The sequence below is a fragment of the Nestor notabilis genome, unplaced genomic scaffold, assembly GCF_000696875.1.
Source record: "Nestor notabilis isolate BGI_N333 unplaced genomic scaffold, ASM69687v1 scaffold903, whole genome shotgun sequence".
Taxonomy (NCBI): Eukaryota; Metazoa; Chordata; class Aves; order Psittaciformes; family Psittacidae; genus Nestor; species Nestor notabilis.
In genome coordinates, this window is record NW_009923085.1 from 71,776 (window position 1) to 90,135 (window position 18,360).

Sequence of the window (18,360 nt, forward strand, 5' to 3'; positions counted from 1 at the left end):
AATTTGGCTCCCAGCTGGCACTCAGGCCCAAGCAAGAGAAGAAAATCTACTTCAAAAAATAAGAATTTGGTATTGTATTAATATTTTGTTTTGCTTCAGAGAGAATGCCATCATCTTCCCTTCCCCGGGAAAGACCCACAAAGCATACATCTTACTGCTGTTCATCAAGGTGCAGCAGTTATGGGTAAGCACAGAAAGTGCAACAACCAACCACGGTGTGATGGGATGAAACTTGAAAATATGCTCAAGTTTGTTATGGTCAAAAATTTGGCCATAACAAAAAACAACTCACTTCCACTTGTAAGCCTGACACAAAATCTACCTGGCAACCAATTTTACCAGGCAATGTTATACTCTACCTTTTTGTGGCATCACTGTGTTCTCGTTCATATGGGATTCAAATGCAAGATTCAGTTTTAGCTTCCTGAAGTGCCTAATACCAGTGACAGAATCATAACAGAAACAATAACCGAGATAACTAATAAATGAGAGAGACACCAAAAGTTTACACCAAGGCTTCAGAAATTTTCATTAAAATATTTTTAAAATATGTGCATGATACACAGAAGAAAAAATGCATTTGATTTTTAAGTAGTATGACTTGAGCAGTCAACAGTATTTCTTCTTGAATAATTTTAGAACACATTTATCTTCTAAAATAACAAACCTGACAGAGTCAAGAAGGGGGCATCCTGGTTTTATGTAAAGCAAGGTTAAAATAAAAAAGATAATTTATTCAGAACTTGGGAGATTTAAAATTATAAATGTGTTACTGCAAAAATGAGATCTGGGGATTGAGGTTGGAAAGTTCATTTAGAAAGACTTATAAATCAAACGAAATATTGTCTGTAATCCATGAGCTTATCTAAGGCAATCCCATTGCACATAGAACTCATTTATCTATGACCACTGGTACCCAGCTGCCCAGCTGCCAAATTCATTTTCTGTAGACTACTGACAAAATGTGGAGATGCCCCAGAAAAGAAAATGTGCAGGAAAATAATTAGCTGCGACTGTTGAGCAGATGTAGTACAAGCTCTTCATCCTCTGCCAGAGAAAGCCCAGTATCTAATGGCAAACAGGGGTCCTCCTCTTGGCTGAATTTCACTTTCTTTCTTTTCAGCGGCATTTCTTCTGCTGCAGTACTGTTGCTGTAGCTTCTTTTCTTTCTTCCACTCTTGTCCTCAAGTTCACTGCAGAAACAAATCAATTAGTCTTTTTAACAACTGTGGTAATCAATATCATCATGTAATCAAACAATTCATTTTAAACAAGGCAAATTTATGTCAAGATAAGAGCAAACAAAATTACAATTCAGAAGGGTGAAGCAATAGAAGCCGATAAACTCTGAATGTCTAAACTAGAACTGCTTTCAGGCCGAGGTGGTGGTGGCTGTTCTGCTGTCTTTATTGATTACAGTACATTAAGATATAGCTATCAGCCTTCTCTAATATTTTCTGTCCTACAGAGTGACAAACAACTTGACAGAACTGATACAGCGATGTGTCAGTGGACCTAGACACACATTCAAGATCTTGTCTCAAATAAATATGCAACAAAAATAAAAATGTGAGAACTGTCATTTCACTGGTAAATCCACTTAAGAGAGTTTTGATTTGGGTACATCTCATTCAAGTCATTCTTTGCCCTTCTTTCAGAAGCTTTCCTTTGAAGCTATTAACCACCTCTTTGCCATGAGAGGAAAAACCCAAACCCAGTTATTTTCCCTGATGGATTCCTATTTTTCTGCTGCTTTTCTTAAGACTTGAATGTGTTGCCTTTTGCAGCCTTCGATCTGGACAAAATGACTGCATATCTGTTTTAATACTTTGACTTCTACCACATGGACACATGACAGCAACAGCAGGAAAGTCCAAACTTTCATGTATCTTTATGTGGGGTTTTGTCTGTAACATAGAAAATTTGCTATAAATCATCTTACCTAAGATCAAAATAATCTACTTGAAATCAATTCTAAGATATATCTGCATACCAGGTTACAGAGGGCTGGTTATCCTATGCTGTAGGGTAGAATTCACACCAAAAAAAAGCAGAATGCAACCCCTCACACCCCAGACCATTCCCTCCAAACAGATCAACCAAAACAAAATGGCATTCTCAGTTTTTCATCTTTGCATTTTAAAGAATATAACAAAAATGGAACTGCAAAAACTGAGTTTAGGCCTTTCTAAAATAGATGGTTTAAAATCAGATTTTCAGTTAAAAGTTGGCAAACTTCTAACCAGAAAAAATCAATGTGCTTTAAAAAAACTGTTACAACACAAATTTTTAAATTGCCTTAATTTTTATAATTGTTGAAGTGTAAATGTAATGTTTGTGAAACGTTTTGTTCAGAAAAATTGTTTAAAGACTTAACCATTAGAAACAGGGGTTATAACAAATAGCTCAAATTGTGGAATACTGTTCTTCAAACCTACGCAGCACAGGAACCCAACGCCCAACTCAAACCACCTTCAGCTGCCCACCTCGTTTTTCCATTAATAGGCCCAGTTACCAGTCTGTGAAATGCTGGTTTCATCAGTCACTGGAAACCAGCCTATCCCAAATATCAACCCCAAAACACACCAGCTTTCGAAAAGTTTCTGAATGCCCTCTGAGAGGGAATGGCAACATGATATTTCATTCCCTTCCTGGCTCGTATGCTTTTTGGCTGCCTCTCTATCAGGATGAAGGAGAAACATGAGATCTGATGGCAAAATCTGATCGGATGGGTGTTTGGTAGAAAACACCCTACCTTTATATTGTCCTTCCCTGCCTGTCGGAAATAAATAGTGTAAAGCAACCTGATCTAGAGAGAGATGTCCCTGTCTATTGCAAGAGAGTTGGACCCAAACCATTCTATGATTCTATGAATAGCTGATGAGTGTGCACCAAATACTTTTCCTAAAATTGGGACATTTCAAAGGATATATCAACTTTGCTGGCTTTGAGCTGTCATGTGCATGGGGGTGGCTTTTTCAGTGCTTGCTACAAACATTTATTTTATTCCTTTTCTGGGGAAAGGAGATTCTATTTCTTTCTGTAGTGCCTAAGATATTCCATAAATGCTGAAGCTATACTGACAGCATATGAAAATACTCTAAAGCACTAAGACATCTCACTTTTCCAAGTGGTCAGTGTGGGTTTCGGCTGGAGTTACATGGCGTTCGCTTTGATCAGGACAGAATACAGCGGTTCACTTTAAAAGCATAAGGCTGACACCTCATTAAGTAAAAGCATTTTTGCTTGTTTACAAAACCGCCAATTATTTCCAGCATTTGAATGGACTCTGAAGCCCAGTTTGTATTCGTAATTGACTAATGCTTCATCTAGGACATTAGTTCAAAACATCTTAGCAATTAAAACAATGCAGAAATCTCACAAGTTATGAAACAGGAGACTTCAAATACAAAAGATGATACTCATTTTTGAAGTTTCAGAGGCCCATAGGCCTAGATGTCTGTAAGATACAACATTTAAACATAAAACACCTTTAGCAGGAACTGTGAGATCTCTGTTTTTTTCCACAAACAAAAGAACATCTACGCAATTATAATTAATTTTCACCATAATCTTTGTGGGAAGATTATGCTGAATCAAGCTATTTCTTTTTTTCAACTGAGAAATCTTGGTGCTCAATTAGTAGTGCATTCAAAAGATGTATCTACACATTAGCAAGTGTATTTTCACACTAATTTGACCCATACTAAGTTCACTCTAAGTTCACTGGAGAGGTGAATAAGAAGGAAGGTGTAACACAGGAAGCAGCACTGGCAAAGCCACCTAGTGATGAAGAGAGCCAACAGCTTGTGTTTTCACGACATACGAAATGTAGAAGCAAAGCAGTATTTGACAACGGCAACTTAGGAAGGACAGCAGAGTCTCAAGTGGAATGTGCAAATAATATGTCCATAATTTTGAAACACAGAGAGAAGACACAGCGCCTGTCCACGGAACAGTTTGGGTTTGAAAGGACCTTAAAAGATCACCTAGTCCAGTCCCCAACTATGTTAAGAGGGCTGGAGCACCTCCCGTATGAAGACAGGCTGAGAAAGTTGGGGCTGTTCAGCCTGGAGAAGAGAAGGCTGCGTGGAGACCTCAGAGCAGCCTTCCAGTATCTGAAGGGGGCCTACAAGGATGCTGGGGAGGGACTCTTCATTAGGGACTGTAGTGGTAGGACAAGGGGTAATGGCTTTAAACTTAAACAGAGGAAGTTTAGATTAGATATAAGGAAGAAGTTCTTTACAGTGGGGGTGGTGAGGCACTGGAATGAGTTGCCCAAGGAAGTTGTGAATTCTCCAACCCTGGCAGTGTTCAAGGCCAGGTTGGACAGAGCCTTGGGCACCATAGTTCAGTGCGAGGTGTCCCTGCCCATGGCAGGGGGGTTGGAACTAGATGATCTTAAGGTCCTTTCCAACCCAAACCATTCTATGATTCTATGTTCTTGCAGGATGGATTTTTACCAGTGGTGGTTTGCGTGGTGTGGACAGGGGCTGTGCTACCCTGGACAAGCAGTCAGAGATGTAGCTTTTATGAAGGGTGCAAGTGCCAGTCTTAAAAGGAAGCTGGAAAATCACTGGGAGAGATACCTGGTATCATGATGCCAAGGGGTATCCTGTACTCCATCTGGGTGCTTCTCCTTAGTTGTTTGGAGGAGATGCAATAGGTGTAATTCTCAGGTATGTATGTAAAAGGGCTTGAGTGAGTGAAAGCAGGTATACATGGATGACTTTTGCATTTATTGTCAAATGAATTCCTCCTCAGTCTCCATTGACCAAAGGGCTGCCTGTGAGCCCAGCATGCAGAGCCAATCTTCTTATTGTTGGTCACTTCCCAGGGACGTAAATGGCCCCTTATTCCTCACAAACATACGACCTGCTGCACTACCAGCTGGCATCCACAAATAGCCAAAACAAAACAAAGCTATTCTAAGGTGAACTATTTTCTAACAGAACAACGCAGTTAGAAAGCAACCCCACAATTGAGATCAAAACCAAAGCCAATGCGTCTTTTCATCTTCTATTTATAACACTTAGAAAGCGCCATGTGCAGCTGGATTACAATTCCTTCCTTTCTCCATCTGCTGCAATTCAGCTTTTCAGCTGCCTGAACGACCTTGCGTGGTCTGAAGCTGTGTGATGGAAGGATTTACTGGGACAGGCTGTGTTTGAACAGGCGAGGAGGTACTAACAGCTGACTTATCCACAGGCACAGTAATTTCTGTGGTCACCATTTGCACAGCTGTAACAACAAAGGACAATACTATCATTTGATAGGTAGTATTTGTTACTCAAACACTAAAGCATGGCTTATGAATCCTGTCCCTTAAATAAATGCCAGCATATATGAATTGCATCTGGGAAACAGGGGATTTAACTATGACCCTGATAGCTATTCACCAAGAAACCCTAGCTAATAAAAACCCTAAAATCTCAAGTGTGTTTTGAGGTGATAGCAGGAAAAAACAGAAAGCCTGTAACTGTTATTACCTAACTCACTTCTGGGCTTCAAGGTATATCTTGACAAACTGTAAGGTTAAGATTTAAAGTGCTTGAGAGCCACATACATTTGAAATGTGCAGCCACGCAACCACGTTCCTGTTGTTTAAACAACATAGATCTCTAGATAGGCTCTGCTTCAGTTAACATTTATCAGAGCTTGCTCTGGAGCCTAGTTTACCAGCACTGTTCTGGAAACAAACCAGCTTTGTCACTGAGCTGCAGACCATGAGTCAAGTTTCCAGGCTGAAACATAGTGCACATGAGCTCTTTCCCAAATAAATGTACAGGAATAAATAATTATTCTGATAATAAAATACAGTTAAGAAAAGTTAGGAATAATTTATCCAATAAATATTGGCATTTTGCTAATCAAACATGCTATGCCACAAACCTTTTTCCATGTAATAAATTTTAATTCACAAAGTCATTGCAGCAATCCTAATGAAGATTAATTACTGCAGTCCTTACCACAAAGTCCAGTGCAGCTTCTTTCTTACTTGTTGTCAGAGTGCCACAGCACATAGAAATGATAATGAAAATAGATTGTGTTGTGTTACTTCCTGGATCTGGACAGGCTGGATCGATGGGCTGTGGCCAGTGGTATGAGGTTCAACAAGGCTCAGTATCGGGTCCTGTACTTGGGTCACAACAACCCCACACAACGCTACAGGCTTGAGGAAGAGTGGCTGGAAAGCTGCTTGGTGGAAAAGGACCTGGGGTGCTGACTGATGGCTGCTGAACATGAGCTAGCTTGTGCCAACAGCACCCCAGCTTGTATCAGAAATAGTGTGTCCAGCAGGACCAGGGCAGAGATCATCCCCCACTACTCAGCATTGTTGAGGCCGCACCTCAAATATGGTGTTCAGTTCTGGGCCCCTCACTACAAGAGAGATGTTGAGGTGCTGGAGCGTGCCCAGAGAAGGGCAATGAAGCTGGTGATGGGTCTGGAGAACAAGTCTGATGAGGAACAGCTGAGGGAACTGGAGTTACTCAGCCTGGAGAAAAGGATGCTCAGGGGGGACCTTATCGATCTCTACAACTACCTGGAAGGAGGTTGTAGTGAGGTGGGGGACAATCTCTTCGCCCAAGTAACAAGTGATAGGACAAGAGGAAATGGCCTCAAGTTGCACCAGGAGATGTTTAGATTGGATATTAGGAAAAATTTTCTTCACTGAAAGGCTTGTCAAGCCCTGGAACAGGCTGCCCAGGGAACAGGCTGAGTCACCACCCCGGCAGTATTTAGAAGATGTGTAGATGTGTCACTTTAGGACAGGGTTTAGTGGTGGACTTGTCAATGCTGGGTTAACAGTTGGACTCGACTGTAAAGGTCTTTTCCAACCTAAACGATTCTATGATACCCCTACTGGCCATTCCACTGATGTAAAACAAAACAGCTCTAAAACTAGATTTATAAAAAATAATTGCAAGAAAAGGGATGAATAATCTACTTGTAATGAAACATCAGCTCAACAGTACTAAAAGCAAAAGACAAGTCTGTCTTGGAGCTGAAGTACCATAAACTGCAAGAATAATAATAAGAAAAATATATTTAAATGGAAACCAGACCAGCAGGAGAGTATGCTTAATATTTCTTACTATTAAATAGAAAGTTCCTGACTACTAAATGGAAAGTTCCTGCTTACAGGAAAAAGCACTAAACCAATCATCAACATCTCACTTCAGCTCTGAGATCACCTTTTATTTCTAAAGGCTTTAGTGGACAAGTGTCAGGGTGGACTTAGATCAGATGCCTGAGGCTATTACAGTAGTTTTCTTCCCTGTTCCTACTGCAGACATTGCTGGCTATAAAACAGCAGTACCTGACCCAGCCCTGTACCAATGTACTTTCTATTCAGTGTATTTAGGCTAAGTAATTTTAACTTACGTTTGTAAACCAGTCTGATAATCAAAATTATTCAGGGGTTGATTCTCATATGGATCAAATATCACTGCTCTGGGTTGAAACTGTTCCAGTTGGAAGTGACCACGGCTTTAATGAAACCCTTCTGCTTTGCTGTATGTCCTTCTGTCACAGGCTTAACCTTCTCCAAAATGTGCTGCTGCCCTTGGAGATGCTGCTAACCACCTAGGTAAGCCTTGCATCCATTCAATCCTCCTCAGCTTCATCTGACAGACATTCAAACCTGTTCCCCTCCTTTTCTTCTGTGTGACCACTATCATCCTCCAGTTGTAGATAGTTAATTTCTGAACTGCAGAGTTTCAGTAAATACTCATCACACTTCTTCATTAATGCAGACACTTGCTGGTGACACACTATATTTTTTACCTGAATAATACACATTAGAGAGAGTACCACGATTTGCAGATAAATCATAACAAAAGACAATGGAATGGAACCATATCAAGAACCACATAAAACTTAGCAGGTCAACATCAGCATTGTACTGCAAGAAGAAGGTGTAAGAAACTACAATTTGCCCATGATTTTCATAAATATAGGAAGGTACCCAACCAAGCAGCACTGACTGCTGACTTGCACACCCATCAGCTGGTGACCAGCCATAAAATCACAAACAAAACGGTACCAAAACTAAGACATTTCTCCTCTCCCCTGATGTCCAAGATCTTTCTCATGCTGATCTAAAAGCCAGTGTGATCAGATGTACCTTTTAAAAAGGTAATGATAAGGTCAATTATAACTTGGTTCTTCCCCAACATTTTTATTTAAAGGATTAGAAATATCAGAAACTCAACCTGCCTGCAAAATGAGTATTTAAGAAATCCAGCTGCTTTTCTTCCACCCTATTTGATACACTTGAATTTTTCACCTCATTAACAATTTACATTGATAGCCTTAAACCAAATATGATGAATGTTGCTTGATATACAAAAATTAATCTCATATTACATGCTTGGAGTCATTAATTACTCTGCTTGTAGAGGTATGGCTGGAAGGGAATCTTATTCAAAGGCAAATTCAATTCATGATTTGTATAGCCCCCCCCCCCTTAAAAAAATGCTGAGGGCTGGAGGAGTGAAAAGATGGACATTTTTGACTTTTTAAACCATCATTAGGATAGTATTTCCCAGCCCCAAGAGCAACTCAGCATACAATTCCGTGACAGCTCTAAGAGAGGTGCTTGAAGCATGAGTGTTGATTTAACAGAAACCCCTTCTTTCTACTGGCAGCAAGATCTCTTGCCTGTTCTTATATTTATTCTTCTTGATCTACCAGATCCCCATCTTCCTCCTCCTCCTCTCATGTATACATCCCCTCCACCTCTTTCTTCCTTCATGCAAAAAAAAAAACATTTCTCCATGGCCTTATGCTCACCACCAACCTGTTCAGCTACCACTTTATCTATAGCTTATTGGTCATTTAAATTCTCTTGCTTTTCTTGATTTCCTCTTTTTTTCAGCCCCAAATTAATTTCCTTCACTGCATCGCCCTCTTTCAGTTGTGCCTCTGCTTTCAAAAAAGCCTTCTAAGGGGTGCTCAGAGCACCTCACAAGTCTCTAGACATACTTACACTGAGCCTCAAAGTTGACTTCAGAGCTAGAGAACAGACCACCCACACACATCAAAAGAAACGTGGCTTCATCAACACTGCCTATTGGAAGCAGTCCTTGGCCTGTCCTACCACACCAAAATACTCTGGGACACTGCCCAGAAGAGGTCCAGTTGGCACCAGTCGAAATCACAGCAGATGTGGACAATACAGACAATCATGTGCCAACACTTTAAGCCCGCATCCTGGCCAAATCCATTAAGCCTGTAAATATATGACTGATGTTCCCTAGGCAGGCCCAAGCCAGCATGGGATTAACCACGACATGCTGCACTACACTGGAGCCATCAATGGCTCTTAACTCCAAATCACTTCTTTCAGGCACTTCCAGAAATGTAATTTTGTCCTGGACTCTTCATCTGCCAAATCACCCACTGCTCTTGCCCTCATGAGCATCCCAAAGTTCTTCACTCTCCTCTTCCTTCAGCATACCTGCCCTTGCTTGCTATTCTCAACATTCACTTCAACTTAATTAGCATCCTTCGCAATGACTGACAAATCCACTCCTGCCTTGTCCCCAGCTATAATACAACACAGTTCCAGAGCCTCTGCTATTTGCTTCTGGAAACTGCTGTGATAATAAACACAAAATTGTGATCTTTGATGTTGCAGGTTTATCTGTAGTACTTTTTCCCACTGGAGTATTGCCTAACCTGACGTGGCCTCTTCTAGAAAGCTCTGAATTTTGGGTCTAGCTAGGCTGCTTGAAATTGCTCTTTGGGTCCTGATTAACTCCCATTCAGCTTAAATGCTGGAGAAGAACTTGAATCAATTCAACTCACTTCCCAAATGCCTTATTAACAAAGGCTGAAAACATCTACTATCCCTTGCCCTACTCCCTGAAACATACACAAGATTGAAAAGCAGGAAAGCATTCATTCCAGTTATGTAAAGATGGAAAAATGAACAAAACCCTCTAAAAATCCCTTTGGGGGAAGCTAAGGACCTTACCTATTATTAAAAAGACAACCAAAATCAGGGCCAACAATCTGAGACAAGTAGTGTGTCCTGAAGTTGACAGGCTGGCTAAGAAGCTTCAAGTGATGGCAGTACTTGAGACATGTTTGTTACCCCAAGAATATCTTGCTCCTAACCAGGAAGCCCCCAAACTGATATTAAAAAGAGACCTAAATGGGCATGACAGATCTACATAAACATTTTACTTAAGGGAGTAAAACCAAATTGCAACTTTGCAGTCGTAAGATGAATGCCAAAATGTAACTGTGTAAGTCAGCAGGGTTTGTGTGGCAAGATAGCACATGCTGAAAATCTTAACAGAATTTCTATTTTAAGTTTCTTTGCAAGACCACCTTTCAAAGAGCTGAATCATGTTGAGATTTTAAGTGGCCATCAACTACATTTTCAAACATACAGGAGATCATACATCCATATATCACCTTAAAGAAATCATAATACAAAGCCTGCTTTATTCGGTGAGCCTTGACATCTCCCATTCAAAATCTGAAATAAGTTTTTTATACAAATCAGCTTCCACATATGACTAAGTTCCAAAGACCAAATAAAATCCAACCTTCCAAATAATTGATCCTGTGCCAGGCTCAACGCAAAATTCACATGGGTACAATGTAGAGAGAACTGTACCATGGAAAATATTCTAATGTTGCACTTTGTTCTAAAGTCACTTCTGAACATAGTCCAAACAACATATTTAAAGCACACTTAGTAAATTAAAACTTGACATGCCTTAATACATGCAGAAAAAAAATCCATATTTCAACTGAAGTTGAATCACGTACATAGTCTATTTTTTGTACTCAAAGTTACTCTCTTCAGCCCAAATTACATTCAAGACTAATTTCCTTTGCATAACTGAAATACTGTAAACACCAAAGTTCCAAGAAGTATTCCATGGAAAAGTAATCCAAGTGTAAGTCCAATAAAATAGAAAACCAAAAAAGATTAAGCCGTGTCTATGTGGCATTAAATTTACACATGTAAACCTGGCATACTGAGAATAAGAAAAATATTTTATCACATGTGATTAGTTGTAGTTTCAAAAGCAATATTATCTGTTTTGTGGATGGAGAACCTCTAGGGGCCAGAATTTTATTCCCAGACCTGTGCTGCTGCCATGATCTCAGGACAAGTTACTACATGACTCAAAATTCCTGCCTATAAAAATCATACTAACCTCCTCTGCAAAGGGTTTGAGATTTGCTGAGGAAAATACTTTGACAGAAATTATTACTACATTCCTGTTTTCCTTTTTATGTTCTTTCTTTTCCAACCTACTTCACAGGAAGGGGAAATGACCAAGGCCCTAGACCCCTGAGTCTTAGCTCTGCTTGACAGCAGACACTCTGACTCCAGAGGCCACATCAGCCATCGACTCCAAAACAATCTGCACTGATTACCACTGTCCATCTCTGTCAAGTTTTATTCTTAAAGCTTAGCTAATCTTGAGTCTAGCTGACAGCTTTGGGGAAAGGATCAATACAAAAAGTGATGTATGAATAAAAAAAAAAAGGAAAAAAAAGAACTGATGTCGCCTGGATAAATGGTAACTTAATGACACTGAAAGTCAACTGTACAAAATTCCCAACTTCAAACTGAGTGGCCTCACAACTTTCACAAAATACTTATTAAGTAGTTACGCTACGAAACACCATCTTGTCAAGATAGTTAAGCCTAGCTAAGGCTACAAGTTGGAACAATGCAAAAATAGTTTAAGAAACATGGCACTAATACACCACTTTTTTCCTACAGGAAGTATGCAACAATTTAGCAGGAATTACAAAATGCTGAGGTAATTAAATATTTAATAGGTAGTGTTGTGACACTACATTTACTACACTCAGTTGCTGGTAACTCCTTCCCACCAGCTCAGTTGTCCATCAGCTTAATGGATTTTGGGAATCTGCCCTTCTGCAGCAACATACACACCAATAAACAAGGCAAGTGTTGCTCATTCTTCAATCACTTACCAAAGCTTTACTTGAGACTTTCTCAATAAACACCTGGGTTTACTCCTTCAAAGAAATAAAGTACCAATAAATATCAAGATTCCCCCTTTCTTTTATTACCTGCAGCAACATTTCTCCATGTAGGACTGCACCAGTGCCGGTTCTGTCATTTGGCCTTTGAGAGCAAATTCTAAGATCCAGTCCATGCTGGAGCAGTCTGATCCTGAAGGGGTGCACCCCATGGGTGACTCACGTTGGCGCAGTTTGTGAAGAACTGCAGCCCATTTTGAAGGACTCATGCTGGAGAAGTTCATGGAGGACTGTCTCCTGCGGGAGGGACCCCACACTGGAGCAAGGGAAGAGTGTGAGGAGTCCTTCCCAGAGGAGGAAGGAGTGGCAGAAACAACCTGTGATGAACTGACCACAACTCTCATTCCCTGTCCCCCTGCACCTCTGGCAAAGAAGGAGGTAGAGAAATTAGGAGTGAAGTTAAGCCTGGCAAGAAGGGAGAGGTGGGGGGAAGGTGTTTTAAGATCGGTTTTATTTTCTCATCATCCAACTCTGATTCGATTGGTGATAAATCAAACTAATTTCCCCAAGTCCAGTCTGTTTTGCCTTTGATGGTAATTGCTGAGTGATCTCTCCCTGTCCTTATCTTGACACATAAGCCCTTGGTTACATTTTCTTTCCCCTGTCCATCTGAGGGCAGTGACAGTGCAGCTTTGGTGGGCACCTGATGCCCAAACAGGGTCAACCCAACAAATAAATACTTAAAACTTCCAGAGAATTAGTTAAGATCTTTGCATATGGAACAGTCTGACTGAGATCCCTTCAACACTGACTCAAAAATCTTTCTCATACAGCTTCATGAAAGAAAATAACAGCCTTCGCCATAGATTTCATTTCAGCACCTGCCTCACAAGCAAGCTTAAAATACTAAGTCTTGGGAGCAAGAGGGTGACTGTAAAATGAGTTCCTAACATCTAAATAAAACAGTTTCTAAAACCCCTGAGCATTTCAAAATGAACACAGAAGATGTGTACATACCTATAGCTGTCTTCGCTTTCTGAATTCTGCTCTTCGTCAGAATCTTTGTATTTATCAGGATCTGGAAGAGTACTTGGATCAAACTCTTCTTCACTTCCACTGTGAGCAAGAAAGGCCACTGTTTCCTCTTCAGCCTGCCAGGTGACAAATGGAGAGTTACAAGACAAGCAAACAAGTCCGTGTTACGTGCCACAGCCACATTAATAGGGATACTGAAACACACCACTGCCCTCAACCGCAGTCAAAGGCCATCACTATTATAGCCAGGAAAACAGAACAATTTCTGTCGTCATCAGTGCCCTCCCCTAAGGCTGTTAAAGGCTGAAGAAATATTATTCAAAAAGCACAAGGATTTACAGTCGAATTATATCTTCACAATATCATCATCTTAAATCTACCAAATGTAAGAGAGATTTGGCAAGGAACTTATTAACAGCCATCTGAGAGCAAGTGTTTAAGTAATACAGGGCTTTAGTGTCTCTCAGAAACACACTGGCAAAGAGGTATGAGCTTGTGGACACATTAATCACTGCTGTAAGTTGTATTTCATTAAATACTCTGATTTAAAACTCATCTGGGTGTCCCTGCAGTTAAAAACCAAAAAGCTGCTTAAGCTGAGTTAACTGCTCTAAGGGAGTTTCAGCCATCCACCACAAGTGATAGATGTGCTTCAGGCTTCCTCCTTGACCTCCCCATCCCTCCTCCCTGGGGCTCAGCTTCCCTCCATCTCCTCAGAATGGGCTGCTGGAATTGGCAAGTTTTCCTAGGTTGTGGGAACACCTCCCTAATTCCTTAACAAAGAGGGCACAGAAGATGCTGTTCCCTATAAGTCTTGGATAATATAATAAAGCTGACTGCTTCTGCAGATACAGATTCTGGTCCACGCAGTCCTGAACCGATGGCACAACTTCTGTATTTGCTAACAGGCACAAAAAAAGCAGATGGACTGGAGGTCATACACACTTGCACATGCACAGTAAGGTGCGAACAAAAAGCTTACAGGCATTTCTAAAAACGTGAACCCTAGATCCATGCATATTTATGCTGAAAAGCAAAAACAAATGCAAAGAAACTCTAATTAAAGACATTGCTAGATTTTGTTTATAGATCTAATCAACATGCACACAGCTGAGTTTCCAAAACAGTACTCATTTAAATGATCCTTCCCTCTATAAATAACTTCACATTCTTAAATATTTAGAGTTCATTTTTGTTCTGATTTTTTCACCAGTTCCATCTATCACCACGTTTTAAAAGAACACTGTCCTTATGTGCACACATCTCACCACAATAAAAATTAATTAAAACCAAAACAAAAAAATCATACTAAATGTCCCTTTTATACCTGCATATAGAGAAAGTGAAAGGAAATGAGCTGGTGAAGGGGAAGATTAGTGACCACTGCAGGAGTCCCTTATTGCTTATCCAGTGACACTTTTGCAGTGCACTGAAAGAAGGAGAAGAAAGGGATAAAAGCCAGATTTGCAATCAAAAGGCATAAGAAAAACACACCTTTTTTTCTTTACTATTTTGAAATACAAATAAAGGTAATTGTATAGCTTGGCATATAAAATCACCAAGAGCATAGTCGCACTCTGTAGCACTGTACACTGCATAAGGTGACATAATCACCGTCTGAAAAGCATGTTGATTACCAAGAACTTCAGGTGCTACTTCACAACAAAGTTGGTTTTGGTTTTGTGGGGTTTTTGTTTAAGTACTCTTTTGCTTACTAATGCAACTGAAAACTATTCTAAACGTCACCTTTCTGTTAATGAATTTCCACATCTGAAAAATATTCTGCATCAAGTTATAGTTTATTCAAATTTCTTTAGACATTAAATATTTGCTCTTTACTTGTCCCTTTCACCACATCTATTCTTTCAGTACAAGCGGTGAATACCAATTACATACAGGGGTAGGGAGTATTCAAAGCTGCTGTATGGAACCAAGTATTTCTGCAATACTAACATTTATTGGTAGTCATCTTTTAAGACTTGGACTGTTCATGCATATTCTCAGTTATGTCAGTAAGATGTTGAGACTGCATTTCTTCCTAAGTTTTGCCATTTATATACACTCACAAAAGGCAAGGCACATTCACAGATCAAACCTTCACTTTTGTGTCACATATTTATTCCAGCAGAATTTTCCAGCAGAAAATTTGCAGAGATGTGTTCAAGGTAATGCTTACTACAACAAAAGAAATAATTGGCAAAGATGCCTCTTTAAACCATCAGGAATCACGAGGTCATATTTCTTTTAAGTATCACCACTACATATTCATTAAAATATTCATAATACCCTGAAATTGTTAAGAACTTGAACATAAGCATTTATCATCCACAGCTGAACAACAGAAACTCATTATTTCTGCCCTCTTGCTTCAAATTTGTATCAGCCAGTCAGGAAAAAAGAATCTTGTGACTTAATTTCATATTATGCACCATAAGAGCTGGAGAAAAAAAGAAGTAAAATCATAGTTCAAGGTAACTATCACAGAAGCTCTTCAGATAAAAATAGGATGCAATTTACAGAATCAGGATTAGATCTTTCTTAAAGTAATCACTGTCAAATAAGAGATTAACTGAAGAACAGGTATTGACCACCTGTACTTTTTGTTGAAGGCCAGTGACAACGTGCTTTGGAGCGTGTATCTATTACAAAGTTCAGATGTGGAAGGAAACCTATTCAGACATCAGCTCAGGCTCATCAGGAGAACAGGATTCAGTGGCAGTCACCTTCTGCTCATGGGTGACAAGCTCTCTTTTTTTTTTTTTAATACCAGATTGGCCCATGCATTTTGCAATCCAGTTCCACAGAAACTTTGCACAAAGCTTTCACTTTGAACATGGCATTTCTGCATTCACATAATCTCCGTCTGAGGCATAAGGAGATTCTTCCTACGCAAACTCAACATTTCAGAAAAATTCAACAAAATTTCAGTGCCGGAGGTTTTGGAAACCTTGTTGCCTTCAGCCTCCACACTGTACCAAGTCAAGGAGAATGAACACACTCTACACCTTACTCTCGTAATTTTGGAAACACACACTCGATGAGGCAAACAGGGCAGATTCCTCTAGAGATTTTGCCCTGCTTCTTGACAGAATACTTCCGATAGAGCTTCTTACTGTCTTTATTACAATACATAATGACAACTTCCTCTCTTTGTAAAGAAGGCAGGCTAAGAAAAGCTTAAAATGAAATAATTGACGTTCCTTTTTAAGAAAACAGATACTCAAGGGAGTCAAACGTACAAAACATCAAAATGACGTCTCATTTCTACCAGGTATTAGTCACTCCAGTGCAAACTATCTGTTATCATCAGATAAAAAGGGAGAACTGAAAAGAGAAATGATGAAAACCTGCACTTGCATAAAAAATGTTCTATTTCCCAAGATTTAATTTATAGAATACATACTTATTACAGTATTTAACTTACATCTAATTTAACAGGTGTTCAATTTTTTTATCCAATTACATTGTCTTTTATGTTGCAATTTAACATAATCCTCTGAGTAATCTATCAGTTCCTAGCAACCAGGTTGAAGGGAAAGAAAAAATTGTTTAGGCACTATCAGTTCTGTCAACAGTACTTCATAAAGCATAGTGGGAAAATACTTCTAATCAGCTAAAACCAAAGCCTTTCAGGTTTGTTTAGAAGTTGATTAGACTTGATTTGGGTCCATCAACAGTCATACAATATTCATTTCCTTCTGAGATCTGCCACCCTTCAGCTTTTGCTAATAACATGGCCTCTCCCAGTAAGTGGTGTTTGTGATTTTAATGTTAAGAAAATGTAAGATTTAAATACTGCTAGGTTACCCTACACAAGTACACAACTTTTAAAGATTTAGCATATTACCACTCATATAAAAGGACATTTACAAATACAATCCCTTTAATGATCTGACAGCATTTCAGATTTTATTTTCTTCTTTTTGACAATTACTTTTTCAGATAAAAAAGGGACTTGTTTCTGCATCATGTTTATGATAGAATGCATAAACAAACAGAGAGGTTTTGTCCTTTGAAACATCTTACTCTGGATTCACCTGATTGCCTCACAGGGGTTCTTTTCCATAGCCTGTACCCCCAACCCACAACACAGTGTCCCCAGTTGATGTATGGTTGCTCTGATACTTCATCATCTACATCGCCCCAAAGGAATACAGCTCTTCTGGCAGTTCACAAATAGAAAGAGTCTTTGATGTAGCTAGGGTGTTTGATCCAACAGTTGCTTTGAAGATCAGGACCAAAGCCTTAGACAATACCAAAAACTGAATGGGGGCCAGCGGAGTGAACCAAGTGCTGAGCTGACACATAAAGAACTGCCCAAATTATGCTGAAATTGGACAACTACACTCCATGTCATGTAACACTCATCAATAGCCTTCAAATCCAAACTCAGAAAGCATGTTTTCCATTGAGGGAAGGAACTTGCAAACCAAGAGGAAAAGGGCTCCTTTTGACCACATTTCTAAGTGTGCAGTGGTATCTAAGGTTAACCTTCATGAACTGTGACCAAGTCATGTGAGCTTTCCTCCTGTTTTCTACACTTTGTCATCTGCATCAATATTGAACATTAATTCTTCAAGGTGACACACATGTTGATTCCACAATTGGTTTTGCCACTCCTCCTAGGCTTGTTTCTTCTTATAGATAAGTAGGAAGTGGTACACAAATGAGTGGGAAGAGGAGAGAACAAGTTGTTGTTGCAGGACTGTCCATTCCCTTGGTCTAAATCACATAGGTGCGCTCAAGGCAAACCACAGAAAGGAGATGATGTAGACATGAACAGGGTCAACTGTTTCAGAAGGATTGGCCAGATTCCATGAGTCTGATCAGAAAGGCCAGCAGCCAAAAACTGGAGAAACCAAGGTTGCAGGTTAGTCACACAGACATAGTCTTTGCACCATGATGATCAAACTGATCTTCAGGCTTTGGAAGGAGTTAGCCATAGCTCCGTTTTCACATCACTTTATAGGATATCATTCTTGGATTTCAGAAGAAAGGACAGGTAACTCTTAGCACCATCTTCAAATCATTCACCCTTCCAATCACTAGCAGTCATGGTTCTATTTCATCCAGTGATTATTTCTTTTCTAAGCAATCTAAGACCTTGAATGATATAATTAGCCTAGTTTAGCCAGCAGACTGTTGCTTTTACCAACGGTCTCAAAAAATATACATGCAAAATACCTATTTTTCTTTCTTGCAACTCCTAAAGGCCCCACATTTTATGGTCAGTGAATGGGTAAGCCTGTGTTCCAAACTAGCTCACACTGAGGTGTGTATACTGACATTCAAATCTTTGCTCTGTAACCATAGCAAAGCAATTTGTATTGGAAATGGCTC

General features: G+C 39.7%; 1 protein-coding gene across 1 annotated transcript in view; it reads right to left on the minus strand.

Moving 5' to 3' along the window:
* Positions 1-511: 511 nt before the first annotated feature.
* Positions 512-18,360, minus strand: part of DDX10 (DEAD (Asp-Glu-Ala-Asp) box polypeptide 10) — a gene marked incomplete at its 5' end in the record, with an annotated part of 160,176 nt that continues 142,327 nt past the window's right edge. The window contains 2 exons of the mRNA XM_010011938.1: positions 512-1,193; positions 13,003-13,136. Coding sequence (XP_010010240.1) covers positions 1,004-1,193; positions 13,003-13,136 — 324 coding nt within the window. The remainder of the gene's footprint in view (positions 1,194-13,002; positions 13,137-18,360) is intronic.